The 17,039-nt window shown below is 49.7% G+C and overlaps 1 protein-coding gene across 3 annotated transcripts in view; it reads right to left on the bottom strand.

The window, feature by feature from the left end:
- Positions 1-14,754, bottom strand: part of LOC146233181 (PDZ and LIM domain protein 5-like) — a 27,088-nt gene extending 12,334 nt beyond the window's left edge. For 2 of the 3 annotated variants that reach the window (XM_084690801.1, XM_084690799.1), the window contains exons 1-3: positions 14,602-14,754; positions 7,580-7,733; positions 1,853-2,004 (exon numbers count right to left, since the gene is read on the bottom strand). In XM_084690801.1, coding sequence (XP_084546927.1) covers positions 1,853-2,004; positions 7,580-7,681 — 254 coding nt within the window. In that variant the 5' untranslated portion in view covers positions 7,682-7,733; positions 14,602-14,754. Of the gene's footprint in view, positions 1-1,852; positions 2,005-7,579; positions 7,734-8,410; positions 8,514-14,601 lie in introns of those variants that run through there. The other variant, XM_084690800.1, reaches the window with a different exon arrangement.
- Between the last annotated feature and the right edge of the window lie 2,285 nt (positions 14,755-17,039).

Raw genomic sequence — 17,039 nt, forward strand, 5'->3', positions numbered from 1 at the left:
TGGAAAGAGAGGGTTGGAAGCGACAGGAATGCATGCGTATCTGTGTGTGTATGAACACGAGACAAGTTGTTATTCCTTTTCCAAATAAAGTCTGATTTAAGAGGAATGGAGACAGAGAGGGAAAGAGAGAAAGGAGAGAGGATGAACCCCAGATGTTAGGCTGAGAGACAGAGAGACAGAGAGAGAGAGAGAGAGAGACAGAGAGAGAGAGAGTCAGAGAGAGAGAGAGAGAGAGAGAGAGAGAGAGAGAGAGAGCATCTGTTACAAGCACCAAATAAAAACGTCTCGTTTTGATCTCCCAAGATTGATTTTACAATCATAAGTCTCCCCCTGGCCTTTCTGATTGGTTAGGACTCCTTGTCAATCTGACATCCACAGTCTCGTATCACAGACCCAACAACAGCAATGGTGGTTGTCTAATTGTTAAATGAGATTGTCCTGTCTCTGTCTCTCTCTGTCTCCGCTCTGGATAAGAGCGTCTGCTAAATGACTAAAATGACTAAATATATATGTCGCTCTCTCTCTCTCTCTTTCTGCATTGTTGTAGTTATAAATAATCCTAAAGCACACACTCATGGGCCATGACTCCTAGTGCCTCCCTGTCTCTGTGGTGTGTGTGTGTGTGTGTCTCTGTGGTGTGTGTGTGTGTGTGTGTGGTGTGTGTGTGTGTGTCTGTGGTGTGTGTGCGTGTGTCTGTGGTGTGTGTGTGTGTGTGTGTCTGTGGTGTGTGTGTGTGTGTGTCTGTGGTGTGTGTGTGTGTCTGTGGTGTGTGTGTGTGTGTGTCTGTGGTGTGTGTGTGTGTGTCTGTGGTGTGTGTGTGTGTGTGTCTGTGGTGTGTGTGTGTGTGTCTGTGGTGTGTGTGTGTGTGTGTGTCTGTGGTGTGTGTGTGTGTCTGTGGTGTGTGTGTGTGTGTGTCTGTGGTGTGTGTGTGTGTGTGTGTGTCTGTGGTGTGTGTGTGTGTCTGTGGTGTGTGTGTGTGTCTGTGGTGTGTGTGTGTGTCTGTGGTGTGTGTGTGTGTCTGTGGTGTGTGTGTGTGTGTGTGTGTCTGTGGTGTGTGTGTGTGTGTGTGTGTGTGACCAGTGATGACTGACAGTGTTTTGTTTGGAGTGTTTTTCTTCTTGAGCTTCTGTATCTTTTGTTGCCTCTGAAAACACACACACACACACGCACACACACACCACACACACACACACCACACACACACCACACACACACCACACACACACACACCACACACACACACACACACACACACCACACGCTCAGCTGTGCTCCAGTGTGTGGCACTCCCATCGTCAATCAGCAGGTCCTGATGACGTCATCATCCTCATCACTCAAGTCCTATGAATCAGAGATTCATAAAAGCCGGAATATAGGTTGTGTTTTTAAATCCCCCTGCATCGATGAAAACCCAGGTGCTCTCGTTGTGTGGTCTGCTACATCATGTACCGGCTGACACAGTCAGCAACACACACACACACACACACTACTTACTACACACACACACTACCTACTACACACACACTACTTACTACACACACACTACTTACTACACACACACTACTTGCTATAGACACACACCTAACTAGAGACACGCTACTTACTACACACACACACACACACAAACACTACTTACTACTGACACAAACTACTTACTACAGACATGCTACTTACCATACACACACACACACACACACACACACACACACACACACACACACCCTACTCTCTCAGACACAAAGCAGATGTTTGCTGTTATTCCAAGAGTTTATCTTCAAACGATGACACAGCCCATGGTTAGCCCTGCTCTCTGTCTGTCTGTCTGCATGTACTTGTGTGTGTGTTATCTTACTTGTGCAGGGTGAGGCAAAGGTTTCCAGAACAGCTTTTGATCTTGTTCTGGGCCTCCAGGTGGGTCATGCCGTCGGTGGTGACGCCGTCGATGGCCAGGACCACGTCTCCCACCCTCAGCCGCGCCTGAGCCGCCTTGCCCGCCTCGGTCAGCTGGAACACAGCAAGACAGAACCTCAGAACCTTTAGAACACAGAACCTTTAGAACACAGAACCTTTAGAACACAGAACCTTTAGAACACAGAACCTTTAGAACACAGAACCTTTAAAACAAGACAGGGAGCTTCTCCTATAGGTAGGACCTCTCTGCCAAACTCAAACTTGTTCCACTGCAGAAGGGTTGGATCAATACGTGTGAGTGTCAGTAAACCGACAGGGGAGTTGGAGATCAGAGAACACACAAACCACAAAGGTCCCTAGAACGTTTGGAACCCTGAGAAAAACATTTCAATTTCTTAGAACAGACTCAACCCCTCAGAAAACTTAGAACACTTTGTTCAGACATGCACGACCCTTAAAACCGTTAGAGCACTTGGAAAACTGGGAAGTGTTAGAACAAATATTTGCTTGAGACGAGACGTGTTTTGTCACACAGTCTCACTTCATGGAGGTATTTAGTAAGAAGCAGGAGCCCAATTAGTGCAGCACTGTGGGTCTGGCTGCCTTCTGATTGGACAGGTTAACAGAGCATGGTGTCATTAACAGAGCATGGTGTCATTAACACCCCATAGAAACACATGCACCACATTCCACATTAGATCTGCTCACGATGGCACACAAGCACACACACACTCACTCACACACACACACACACACACACACACACACACACAAGCACACACACACTCACACACACACCCACACACACCCACACACACACACAAGCACACACACACCCACACACACACACACACACACACACACACACACACGTGTGTGTTGGTTTGAGCCTGGTGATCACAGGAAACATGTCAACAGGCCTGCGGTTCAAAACCCCCCGCTCACATATGACGACCCAGAAGAATGAATAGGGAGCATTCTACAGCCATCAATGTGTTTACATGCAAGCTGTTAATGAGAGCTGCGCTCCATCTGAATGAGAGAGAGCACTGTTTCAGTGTTGGGAGGAGGGGAGGGGAGGTGATAATTGAAGGGAAACATTTGATTGGGTGTTCTGTGGTAAACATAAGCTCCTAGGAGACCAGAACAATCCAGCGCTCCCCTCCCTGTGTTTGATGGGAAACACACACACACACAGACATACACACACACACACACACACACACACTTATCCATCCGGGTAGGAGCTGAGTGATGTTGCGTGTCTTGGCCTCATATGCCTATAAAAGGTAGAACCCACTAAGACTTAGTTCTAATCCCTCTGTTGTGTGCACATGCGTGTGTGGGGTGTGTGGGGGTGTGTGTGTGTGTGTGTGTGTGTCTTGTAAACACAATGAAATAACAGAGTGTCTTCTTGAGAACAGGAAGAGCTGTAATCAAGCACAGGACGCTAGTGAGAGGTAGGGCTACTTAGTGTGTGTGTGTGTGTGTGTGTGTGTGCACCCAGGGACAAGGCAGACCGACAGGTGGTTCTCTTCCCACCACCACGCTCAGAGGACGTCCCACATAAACATCTAAGCTGTCCAACTCAAATTAAAACACACTTGAGTACACTTACACACACACACACGCACCAGGTCACAGTCCTGAGGTCATGACCCCGAGGAGGTGGACAAGGACATCAACCATCTGAGCAGCAGCCGGGATCACTAAGCAACTAAACTCTGACCACAACAACACTGGAGAGAGAGAGAGACAGAGAGAGACAGAGAGAGAGAGAGAGAGAGAGAGAGAGAGAGAGAGAGAGAGAGAGAGAGAGAGAGAGAGAGAGAGAGAGAGAGAGTGAATGAGAGAGAGAGGAAGAGAGAGAAAGAGAGAGTGTGTGAGTGAGAGAGAGAGAGAGAGAGAGAGAGAGAGAGAGAGAGAGAGAGAGAGAGAGAGAGAGAGAGAGAGAGAGAGAGAGAGAGAGAGAGAGAGAGAGAGAGTGTATGTGAGGGGAACACCACCAGACCCAGGCAGGAGTCAAACACCTGTACTACTGATCCTACCCACGCCATACGAAGACACAAACCCCATCTGCCCACTAAAGGTTTCAACTTTCAGTTCAACAGGCTGAATAATCCTGATACAACCTGGAACACTGCCCAAAACTTTGAAGCACACCCCGACATTAGAGAACACGAGAGCAAAGTGTCTCCTAAGTGTCTCAATCAGGCCCCATCTCTCTGCAGACAACTCAGGGAATGTCTCTCCCTTCTGTACCATCTGACTGAACCAGAAACAGGGGTTTACGATGGGCTGAGAGCGTTTCTTTCCTCCTGTTTTTTTGTCTTGGTTTGTGAATATGCGTCTATATGATGTAGGAAAACTGTTCCATATTAAAATCAATCTCTCCAGAGCATATATATGGTTTGAACGGGAGTTTCCTGCCAGTACCAATCTATGTTACCGCCTGAGAAGATCGAAAAGCTTCGATTTGCGCCAAACAACTTTCTTTTTAACCTTCCGGTAATAGCAGTTTGAGAAGCCTGCATCTGCATCCGAAAATGTGTTGTGTTGTTAGTTTCCCCACAGCTGGCTTGCAGGAGCTAATAACTGGAGTGTGTGTGTGTGTGTGTGTGTGCGCGTGTGTGTGTGAGTTTCTGTGGTTAATAACTGAAGTTGACATGTAGTAAGTTCAGAGAAAGAATGAGAGTTAGGTTCCCATAGATACCTCTCAAAACAATGGTTTACGTGTGTGTGTGTGTGTGTGTGGTTGCCAAAACCAGCGCTAACACTTTATAGGACGTAATGCCTTGAGATCCAGATCGTGCTCTTGGCTTGGTGAACCAAGCAGGCAATGTGCTGGTCTCTGCACCGCAGGCCAACCAGATCCAGCTAATGAGCTCATCCAATCCCAGCAGGCCTTGGAGAAGCCATTTGGCCAATCGGCAGGTAAGGAACTCCATCACAATGAAAATCCCTGTCAAGTATTGTGAAACGACTGCAGCTTCCATGTCGCTGAGCTATAAAAGTCTTATAGGAAAGTGAAATGGAACGTTGTGGGTATAAACGGCTGACAGAATGGATGAAGAGCTGCCAAGATGAGAGGAGGGTTGAGACAGGGCGCTCCAGAGAGGGGGCTGGCTACACGGCGCCCAGCGCACATCGGCGGGGGGGGGAGGGGGGGGGGAGGAGGCAGGGGGAAGGGGAGGGGGAGGGGGAGGAGGCAGGGGGAAGGGGAGGGGGAAGGGGAGGGGGAGGGGGGAGGGGGATTTTCCTGGCTCTGGGAGGCGGTATACAGTCAGATTAACATCTCAGTATGAGACAGGTGAGAGTATTTGAGAGGGCTACAACAGAGATCTCCTGTCTGTCTTCCTCATACACTGGAGTCCAGCTGGTAGACTAAGCTCTGCATGTCTGACGGACTACCAAAGGAAAACTACATTTCCCAGCATGCCCCTCTTTCTCTTCAGCGTGCCAGAATAGCTCCTTCCCTACCAGGCCAAACACAACATGGCCGACCGCTGAAAGACCTATCAGGAAGTCAAGATTTATGAGAGAGGAAGCGATAAAGGGTTGTTCCTGGCTTGGAGTATCTTGGAATAAGACAAATACAAGACTGACAAGGAGGTTCTGTCAGTCAAAGCAATAGAGCTACAGAGGTCCAGAAGGCTGGAGTCGGCAAGCTAGAGCTGTGTGAGCTCAATGATTCAAAACAAACCGCCCCTTCACATCGTTGGACTGGGTCTGCCACTTTCTGCAGCGTTTATTTGATTTCTACTCTGTCCTCTTCCCATAAAAAATAAGTAATTGATTCAATTGAAAAGACAGTTATATTAGCAGCGAACAAAATGTGCTTCCTTTACCGTCCTAAATGCTGTCATCGTTTGTATTTTGGTTGTTTGACCCTGAAATTTGATCCGTTAATCTTTAACCTTGCAGGCTTGCTGTCTCAGGAGACATGCATGAGTAGAGTACTGGGTCCTCTAAGAGCCCTCAGTATGGACTATCTGTCCAGCTGTGGAGAGGCTGTGGCTTGGTGAAGCTGTAAAAGGTTTTATTGATGGTCCAGAAACAGCTCCCTCTCTCTAAGCCTCCCTTAGAGAAGGCTGCCTGGCAGAGAGACAGGCCCAACAGTGGAACTGATGCACCGGACCAGACCGGATCAGGCCTTACTGGACCAGAGAAGACCGGATTGGACCAGACCAAACCTTACCGGATCAGACCAGTATTGACCTGACTGGACTGGATCAGACCAGTATTGACCTGACTGGACTGGATCAGACCAGTATTGGCCGGACCAGACCGGATCAGACCAGTATTGACCTGACTGGACCGGATCAGACCAGTATTGACCTGACTGCACTGAGCGTTTTTGTCCCGTGGCTCTTCACAGTGGTCAGAACCCCCACCTACTTACCCAAAAAAAGGAAAACTTACATTTAATAAGTTGGCTTCACTATGGGAGTGAAAACAACAGCGTTTATGAGGCGGGAGTCATGTCTCGTGGGAGATTTTACAGGCCGACAGAGTGAAAGGGAGGGACGGACTCGACAGAAACTTCGAGACTGGAGTCACATCAGAGGACGTCTCGCTGTCATCGCCGCTCCTCGACTGCAGACCAAACGCTCTTTCACCGAAACGCCGTTTGAATCGAAACAATTAATTGCCATTGTGTGGCTCATCGGACGCTTTTCTTCACAGCTACATACAAAAATCATCAGAGGTAGAAGTATAACGTCTGTTTTGGGCCAGGTGGAAACAGCAGTTGGGAATGCTTAACTGAACATGTAGTCTAGAGGCAGACGCAAACCCTCAGTGACCGTTCTGAACCAGGACCAGTCCGTTCACACTAACACCCAGGATGATCGGCTGCCCGTCGGGCAAGGTTTTATTTTTTTTATTTCCAGCCAAGCCGATTCTCACGGCTCAGCTCAGCAGCTGAGTTTCACTTCCAAAACAAAAACACAAACCTGGCAACTGGGGAGGGATCCTGGCACATAATCTGGCAACCCATCCGTCAGTCTCAGGTTGCCCTGAAAAGCTAGCGTGGAGTTAGGGTTAGGGCTAGCCAGCCAGCGGACCTGACGACAAGCCAACAGTGTTGACACAGTGCTGGAAAGCTAGCTCGCCTCACCACTCCGGAATCGTCCTGACTGAAATCTCATCGGGCTTCTGGAAGGTTCTTTGACAGTTGAGACCCTAATGTCAGAGGAGCAGGTATGTCCCAGGAACCAGAGCGAGGGGTGACGAGCGTGACCTTAGTTAACCCCCCCGTCCCTCCCCCGCTGAACACGAGCCTGCGGCAGTTGGTGTCGGTGACGTTGGTCAGAACACTGTCTCTCTTGCTGAGATACCCTGGAGGACCCTGTGCGAGTTAGGGACACTAAAGACTGCATCACCACAGTCCTGGTGAGGGCTGCAATCAGAAACACACTCTCGAAAGGCAAGGTGTGAGTTGTGTGCAGGGACAGAGGAGGAGGAGGGGGTGGAGGGGAGTGGAGGAAAGGGAGGGGGGTGGAGGGGGTGGGAAAGTCAAATCAAGACTTGTTGTCACTCAACAGCCACATGGCATTGTGGGCATTCCAGAGCAGAGTGGAAGACTGTGAAGTGTGTATGTGTGTGTTTGTGTTTGTGGGTGTGTGTGGTGTGGGTGTGTGTGGTGTGTGTGTCTGGGGGTACTCACCCTGGAGATGGTGAGGGGCATGTTAAAGTCCTTCCCCCCCTGCAGTCGAAACCCCCAGGGGGCGGGGCCTGACAGAGTCACGCTGTAATTGGTGCTGCTCATGCTTGTGTGATGATGTCACTGGCTGTGGTACCTGTCAATCAAACTCCCAGGCCTGGCAGGTGATAGAACACAGTGTATTAAAAACCTTTCTGCTCTTCAAACTAATGAACATAAAAAAAACACATTTCCTGGTACAATAAATGTGTATTTAGTCAAGGTAATGGTTGTATTTTAGCAGTTTACAGTACACTACTCAAATTATCTCGTCTTTCGCCTTTAGTTCTTCAGAAGTTATGTTATACATTCTGAAACATTTCCTAACAATAGCAGCACACATTGCTGTTACCCGGTCAGAGCACATGGTAGCAACAATATGAGGACATAAACATCCATAAGCAAACAAATGCTGTAATGAAAGCCTGATGTCCTGTGTGAAACAATGCAGCTCAGCCTGCCCACACAACCAGGAAGATATTCCCAGACGCGATACACAACCCCTCAAACAGCAAGACCAGAAGATATTTTTGTTTGCGCTACTCAGAACATAATACATGTATAGAAAAGCACTGCAGATGAAGGTCATTCTGCTGTTTTAGAGGCACCAGCATGATTCACTGATCACTGTTTTACATCAACTGGAACGTGGAAAGAGAACACACACACATACACACACACACGTACCTGTGAAAGGACAGAGAGACATGTATAGAAAACATCCACACAGAGTTCCCAGTACACAGACATGTAACTAACCCTAACCCACACACACAAGATGGACCACAGGCTCACCAGGGAATAACAGAGAGACAAAGTAACTCCAGATCAGGTGAACAGACTGAGGTCCGCTTCCCAAACCCCCCCGGTCTGACTGTGGACTCTCCCCAGCCAACACTCACACTGAGGATCGGGTCGGACCATTTATAATGGGGAGGGGAGAGGAGGGGGAGGGAAGGGATGGGGAGTGGGGAGAGGGCAATTGAGAGGCTGGTAGTGGGGAAGAGGAGGGGAGATGGGGCGAGCTGGGGTCGGTTGCGTGGCTGGGGTGAGGGGGTGGTGAGGAGGAGGGGGAAGGGGGAAGCAGCATAGCTTCCATCCAGATATTTTGGGAACATGGACTGAATGCTTAAGGTGGAACTGATGGTAAACCCAGAGATAACACCAACCTCCCAGGACTCTTCAGACAAGCTCAGCGAGGAATGTTCCAGAGACACATGTAGAGCAGAGGGAGATGAAGATGTGGATAGAAAAGTAATACTCAATACTCTGAGATCATTTATCCCCCTGCCCCCCCCCCCCACACACACACACACACACGCACACACACACACACAACCAGGGTTGGCCCATAGCTATATGCTGTGTTCATCCTGCCAGTTTTAGACTGCTACGATGAGACAATCATGGTAGGATTTTCCCCCTGAGGGGAAAGCAGAGAAGGAGAGAGAAGAGGGCGAGAGGGAGAGAGGGAGAGAGAGAGAGAGAGGGAGAGAGAGAAGAGGAGAGGGAGAGAGAGGGAGAGAGAGAGAGAGAGAGAGAGAGAGAGAGAGAGAGAGAGAGAGAGAGAGAGAGAGAGAGGGAGAGAGAAGAGGAGAGGGAGAGAGAGAGCGTGCAACCTTTCACCGTGTGACAGAGACAGTTTCTCTCCAAGGCAGTGTTTCTATGTTGAGGAGGTCCTCCTCTCTCTTCTCACACCAGGAAGACAGCCTGGATGAAACTGCACCATGCCAGAAGAATTTAATTCAAACACCAAGCAGACATATTAACGTTCACACACCCACACCCCAACACACACACGGTGTGTGTGAGAGATGTGTGTGTTCAGGTCCAGGCCAGGTCATACACACTGAGGAAACCCCACCTCTGGCCACACCTCAGAGGTCAGAGGTCAACAGGGCTCACCAGGATGTAAGGGCGGGGAGGAAGAGGAGGAGGAGGATGGGGGGTTAAGCACTAGAACAGGTGACTTCTCAGTCTCATATCCATCAACGGAATCATGTTTACACTGAGAAGAGTGTCATGGAAACTGGTGAGTTACCAGGGGGGGAGGAGGAGAGGGGGAGAGAGGAGGAGAGAGGGGGGAGAGGAGGGAGAGAGGAGGGAGAGGAGGAGAGAGGGGGAGAGGAGGAGAGAGGGGGGAGAGGAGGAGAAAGGGGGAGAGGGGGGGAGAGGAGGGGAGAGGAGGAGAGAGGGGGAGAGGAGGAGAGAGGGGGAGAGGAGGAGAGAGGGAGGGAGAGGAGGAGAGAGGGGGAGAGGAGGAGAGAGGGAGGGAGAGGAGGAGAGAGGGGGGAGAGGAGGAGAGGGGGGAGAGAGGAGGAGAGAGGAGGAGAGAGGGGGGAGAGGGGGGAGAAGGGGGAGAGGAGGAGAGAGGGGGGAGAGGGGGAGAGAGGGGGAGAGGGGGAGAGGAGGAGAGAGGGGGGAGAGGGGGAGAGGGGGAGAGAGGGGAGAGGGGGAGAGGGGAGAGAGGGGGGAGAGGGGGGGAGAGGAGGGAGAGAGGGGGAGAGGGGGGAGAGGAGGGAAAGAGGGGGAGAGGGGGGAGAGGGGCGGAGAGAGGGGGGGAGAGGGGGAGAGGGGCGGAGAGGAGGGGAGAGGGGGGAGAGGGGGGAGAGGGGGAGAGAGGGGGGGAGGGGGGAGAGGGGGGAGACGGGGGGTGTAGGGAGTGGGGGCAGAGTGTGGAAGAGGGGGTTGTATGGACGGATGGGAAGAGGGGGAGGTGCAGGGTGGTGTCGGCGGGGGTGGTGGGGTATTAATAACAAGCCGCAGCAACAATGACAGCGTATTCTTGTCAGATACTCTTTGTTCTCTCTGGCTGTGGCTCAGGGACCCATATGCCGCCCCCCCCGCCCCCGCCCCCCCTGCCCCTGCCCCTGCCCCCGCCCCCCCCCCCTGCCGCCCGCTTCACCCCCTCAGGTCTGTGTGCACACGCATGCCACCCCCCCTAACGGCACGCTAATCTGCCCCTCCAAATGACATCTAATGCCCCATCCAGGGGAGAGAGGGCAGATGCTCATCTGGTGCAGGAGGAGACTGACTGAGCCCTGCTCACATCAGGAGGAGACTGACTGAGCCCTCCTCACATCAGGAGGAGACTGACTGAGCCCTGCTCACATCAGGAGGAGACTGACTGAGCCCTGCTCACATCAGGAGGAGACTGACTGAGCCCTCCTCACATCAGGAGGAGACTGACTGAGCCCTCCTCACATCAGGAGGAGACTGACTGAGCCCTCCTCACATCAGGAGGAGACTGACTGAGCCCTGCTCACATCAGGAGGAGACTGACTGAGCCCTGCTCACATCAGGAGGAGACTGACTGAGCCCTCCTCACATCAGGAGGAGACTGACTGAGCCCTCCTCACATCAGGAGGAGACTGACTGAGCCCAGCTCACATCAGGAGGAGACTGACTGAGCCCTGCTCACATCAGGAGGAGACTGACTGAGTCCTGCTCACATCAGGAGGAGACTGACTGAGCCCTCCTCACATCAGGAGGAGACTGACTGAGCCCTCCTCACATCAGGATGAGACTGACTGAGTCCAGCTCACATCAGGAGGAGACTGACTGAGCCCTCCTCACATCAGGTCAAAACAACACTGACTCATCCAGTCATCCTGTCATTCATTCACTAATTCATACACTCACTCCTTGTCTCGTCACTTATTCACTCATTAATTAATAATGTACTCTCTCACTCGTTTAATTAACTCACTCTTTCACTTGTTCACTGGTTCATTTATTTACTCACTCATTCACTCATTTGTGCATTTGTTAATCGATACATACATTTGTTAATTAAATCATGAATTTATACACACACGTATACATGTATACACATACTCCAGTGTTAACTCCCAGTTAACTACAGGCGTAAGGCCATCTGATCATGCTGTTTAAGTCTTGCTAATCTCCCCATCCTGTCTGTGTGTCCAGGATGAACAATAAGCTAACCTCAGCGTGGCCCAGAGTAGCATCACTGTCGCTAACCAGCTAGCCAAAGAGCCACACTTCATCTAGGTCAACACAAATACACAGTATACAGATTGTTTTGTGTGAAATGGAAATGAAAAAAAACAACATATTTGCTTAAAAGTGTAACTACTACTCATGCTTAATTGTGGCATGTGGATAGTCAAATCCAAAGTTGTTTAAAGAAAAACGCTGTTATGAAAAGGGTGCTTATAAGGTTTCCATTTGGGACTGGTGGTAACAATGGTCTCTTTCAGCCCTGCCAGGAGACAGGCTGGCCAAGCTCTGTTCTGCTTGTTTGCGAGCATGTTGTAATTGCGTACCACTTATTTGGGTAATTACAAAATGCAACAAGGACCTAAAGAGTTGTTATAGTCAAATGTTTCACTCAAGTGTTATTAGATTGCTGATCAATTATCCTGTTTAATCAGGATGCCTATCCTTAATGGAAACCATCACTTCAATGTTCGACTGTTGATCCCTCTGTCTCCCCCCCTCTCTCTCTCTCCCTTTCTCTCTCTCTCTTTCTCTCTCTCTCCTTCTCTCTCTCCATCCCTGTGTCTTTCTCTCTCTGTCTTCTCTGTGGTTCTTACTCTCTCATACTTGCTCTCTCTCTTCTTCACTTAATATTTTTCTCATTCTCTCACCCGATCCCACCTCTAACTACCCCCTTTCCTCTCCCTCTCTCTCCCTCTCCCCCTCTCCCCCTCTCTCCCCCTCCCTCCCCCCTTCCCCCCTCCCTCTCTCTCTGACCTCAGGATCCATCTATAGCAGTCTCCTCACCCACCCAGTGGAAACTATGCCACCCGACGACCAGAGACTGTCTTTCTGGCGGGATCATTCGATTGGAGGAGGGTTGAGGCCTGGGAGCTTTTGGGACAGCTGATAGCCAATTAAGGACATTTATCAGCCAGTGTCACTCCACAAGATAATATGCACATTTCAAAGGTAGCATCACTATCATGGACTTCAATCAACGTAATACAAGTAATAACAATGCCTCAGTGTTAAATTGGTAACTTTGTCAGCATGTTTTGAAGCATTTTTTTAAACTGTAGCTATGCTATTAAATGATATGTTAACCTGCAGGGCGCTGGGGTGCATGAACCAACAATGAAGTCAAATGAGTATCCTTATCCCAGGACACAGCAGCTGTCACACATGGACTGCTTTGAAAGGGTGTCTGTCTGTGTGTGTCTGCCTGTGTGTCTGCCTGTGTGTGTGTGTGTGTGTGTGTGTGTGTGTGTGTCTGTCTGTATGTGTGTGTGTGAACAGACCAGTGCTAGGATTAGCTGTGCCTCTCCTCTTTCTCCAGACAGGATAGGGGCTAGACACAAACACACACACATACACACACAAACAAACACAATGAATCTACACTCTCACACGCACAGACTCTCTCTCACACACACACACACGCACACACTGGATACTATGGTGAAACAGCCTGGTCATCACCTTGCTTTTCCACACCTATAAACTCCAGACCAGGGCGGTGTCTGCATGGGTTATGACCAGGCTCTGGGAGGGATCACTGGATGGGAAGAAGCTGTGATCTTCATCCCCCCTCCAGCCCCCCAACCCCCCAGTCCTCCAGTCCTCCAGTCCCCCAGTCCTCCAGTCCTCCAGCCCTCCAGTCCTCCAACCCCCCAGTCCTCCAGTCCTCCAGCCCCCAGTCCTCCAGTCCCCCAGTCCCCCAGTCCCCCAGCCCCCCAGTCCTCCAGTCCTCCAGCCCCCAGTCCTCCAGTCCCCCAGTCCCCCAGTCCTCCAGCCCCCAGTCCTCCAGTCCCCCAGTCCCCCAGTCCTCCAGCCCCCCAGTCCTCCAGTCCTCCAGTCCCCCAGCCCCCCAGCCCCCCAGTCCTCCAGCCCCCCAGCCCCCCAGCCCCCCAGCCCTCCAGTCCTCCAGTCCTCCAGTCCCCCAGTCCTCCAGCCCCCAGTCCTCCAGTCCCCCAGTCCCCCAGCCCCCCAGCCCCCCAGCCCTCCAGCCCTCCAGTCCTCCAGCCCTCCAGCCCTCCAGTCCTCCAGTCCTCCAGCCCTCCAGTCCTCCAGTCCTCCAGCCCTCCAGTCCCCCAGCCCTCCAGTCCTCCAGCCCCCCAGTCCTCCAGCCCCCCAGCCCCCCAGCCCTCCAGCCCTCCAGTCCTCCAGTCCTCCAGCCCTCCAGCCCTCCAGTCCCCCAGCCCCCCAGTCCTCCAGCCCTCCAGTCCTCCAGCCCTCCAGCCCCCCAGTCCTCCAGCCCCCCAGTCCTCCAGCCCTCCAGCCAGGCCATATGGCTGGGAGCTGGGGCGCACCATCAAGCCTCCTTGCTTGGGGGGGGGGGGGCGGGGCAGGGCAGGGGATCAAAGCACCTGCTCTATTCTCTGAGGACACATCAATAGATCTTCCGCCCCCACCACCCCCATACAACCCCCCCCCCCCTTTAGTATTCAGTCACCCATCTTTCTGCCTCCTTCCCAATAACGGTTTTATTTTACATTTCCTTTATCTTGTCATTCCTTTTTGCACTTGTTTAGTTCTCTCCCTGTCCATCTCTCTCTCCCTATCTCTCCCCCGACAAAACTAAAGTGTGTGGTGTGTGTTTTGTGGTAAAACGTCACTGATGAGTGGGTTAGGTTAATAGCCACTTAGGAGCCACACACCTGCTACTCACACTCACCCGCACACACAGTGTCACACTTGTTTCTTTAACTCACTTCTCTTGACAATGTCACGTCTCTATTCCTTTATTAAATCATCGAATTAAAACTATTCAAATATCGACATCCAACTGGCGTGATATAATGATAAAATATGTAAACTAATTCAATATCGTTTATTCTATAATAGTCGCTCAATCACTCATTAGTGCAAAATAACGCAGGGTGGTGGTCATCACATGAACTCGATCCATCCATGACAAAAGACTTCAGACGCATAATGTCGTCCGGTTATTTACTAAACAAAACATAATCCCGAAAGCAGAGAGATTTAATGAAACCGTAACCTAAATCACGGGCTCTTCTGCAATCTGAGGACTCACTCACCGTTCAAGACGCGCGTGGCGCACTGTCTCCGTTTCACCGCGTTGCTCGTGCCTGCGCTCTCGCCGATGTCCCAGACCCGTTTGGACTTCAGTCACGAACTCCGCTCTTTTGGTTTACCAGCGAGGGGGGCTCGCCCTCTCCTCTCCGTGCTACGTCATGAAAACAGGACCAGCGTAGGCGCAGCACCCCTTGAAATGAAATCATCTTCATTCAATAAGGACGTATGGAACCCGCTAGGATGGACGTCCCATGAAAGATAGCCCGCCAACAGGCCTAACGGTTGAATATTTTAATAAAAAACTAAACATAAAACTGATATTTTCGTTTAACGATATTGATTTAAACGTTCATCCTAAGTATTTTCAGATTTTAACGGGGGTCCCCTTTGTAAAGGTATCTTCCAGTTAGTTTTTCTCCGAGACGAATCTATAACACACCTGATTCTAATAATTAGCTGGCTGTTGAATCAGGTTTGTTACAACTGCGGTTTGAGCAAAAGCTTACAGGCAGGTATAGCTCTCCAGAAAGAACATGTTGAGACTTTTGGTCTTCCACACACACCTGACACTCACCTGGGATGTGACATCTACTGAAAACCCGTGTACTCTTGCTCAACAAACTTATAAACATTTCTATAAATTAGAAGAAAACAAATCTTACGGGTTCTTAGAGTTTCCAAAGGGGAATCTCAGTGATAGGAATAATTTAGGACTAACAGGTCGGCTGATTGTCAAAACACTTGCTCTTGTTTTAACAATGTTGCTTCAGGGACAACCCCAGTCTCCATGGAGACAACCAGCCCTGCTATATCATCTTCTTCCTTGATGTAAAATAAATTCGGATTGACTAGTAGTAACCCGGTCTATCCCTGCTCCAGGGCGTACAACGGTGTCAGCTCTCCCTCTAGTGGAGGGTTTTTGGTACTGCAACCCCGGCGTCACTTAGCAGTATCAACTACAGCGACCATGTAACAGCAGGTGGAGTTCCGGTAATACCACACTTTTATAATGAGTTTTGCATGTGTGTGTTCATGTATTCTGTGTGTGTTTCTGCCTGTGTGTGTGTGTGTGTGTGTGTGTGTGTTCAGTGCTGGTGTTGGAAAGCCCTGTTAAGCGTATGGACACAGAAGGCATTTTTGAGTCCTTTCATCCGTGTGAGCTGAGACAGGTTGACATACAGGTCAGTGGTCAATGTATCTGGCCTGTTCCCAACGCAATCAACATCCACATCCAAATCACCATCATCTGTCACAACCACGCAGCAGCTCTGATCTGCACACACACACGTAACAGCTTGTCTGAGCACAAGATTAAAACATCAGGAGAATTATGCTTCACGTTACATCATGTAAATGAGTCTATGGAAATTGACAACAAAAAAAGTGATATAAATAACGGTTGTTATTCAGTATGTTCAACTGTGACAGGAAGCACAGTGGTGTCTTGTTTTCTGTTTTCAGTCTCTGTCGCCGATTAACCGCTTGGCTGGGTCCAACACTTAAGTGTCACTGTTAGTCTGTGTTCTGTGACAAGAGCTATGAGGCTGGTGGGCCTTGTTATCCTGTACAGAACACGCTTTCACTTACAGACAACTCTCAGTGCTAAGATTACACACAAAATCAGGATTAAGATGCTTCACGATTGGTCAAGACATTGATTTACATTGAGTGATGAAACAAGCAAGGTTGAACAATTTTTTGACAAATAGAATAAATAGGAATAATATTTCAGAAACACTGCTTCAACAAAGACAGAAAAATATATTTATTATTTATTTAAATATATAATGGGACGTTTTGCCAGTATTTATACTAATGAGTGATGTTAGCTAATTCAACAAAAAAAATTACATTTGCGCAAGAAGAATAACCCTAACCCTATTTCTAGATTTCCTCATCCAGTCGAGAATCCAGAATTTAACTCCTAGATTATTAATCCCAAGATTCCTCTACAGTTCAGTTTGGAGAGAGTTAGGAAGGAAGTTATGAAGTTGGCAGGAATGACTGAAACATCCAGGTGAACGGTCGAAGGGAGAAAAGCCATCTCCAGGACTCCCAAACAAGCTCATCCTGAAGTTGGGTGAGGGAGGTAGTGTGACTTTGTTAGAGGGTCAGCAAAGCAGAGGAACTAGTCTGTCCACAGTCCTTCACTATAGAAACTCCTTTAACCCAAAGTAGGACCACATTTTGGAGGTTTTCTGGAGGTTTTCTGGAGTAGATTTTCTGGGTCTGAAAGAGGACCTCATACTCCTCATCTGACGTGAGTCTGGATTTGGTGATGGGAGAAGCTCAGTGAAGTACAGATCGAGAAGTCGCAGGTTCAAATTCCCACATGCATGATGCTTGGATGAATGCGTCTGTTAAATTAACTTATTCTTATCATGAAACCATCAGTATCTTTGGAAACTTGTAGATTTTTAAAATTTATTTGTATTCAAGG

The sequence above is a fragment of the Hypomesus nipponensis genome, chromosome 24 (assembly GCF_054491055.1).
Source record: "Hypomesus nipponensis isolate SF chromosome 24, ASM5449105v1, whole genome shotgun sequence".
NCBI lineage: Eukaryota > Metazoa > Chordata > Actinopteri > Osmeriformes > Osmeridae > Hypomesus > Hypomesus nipponensis.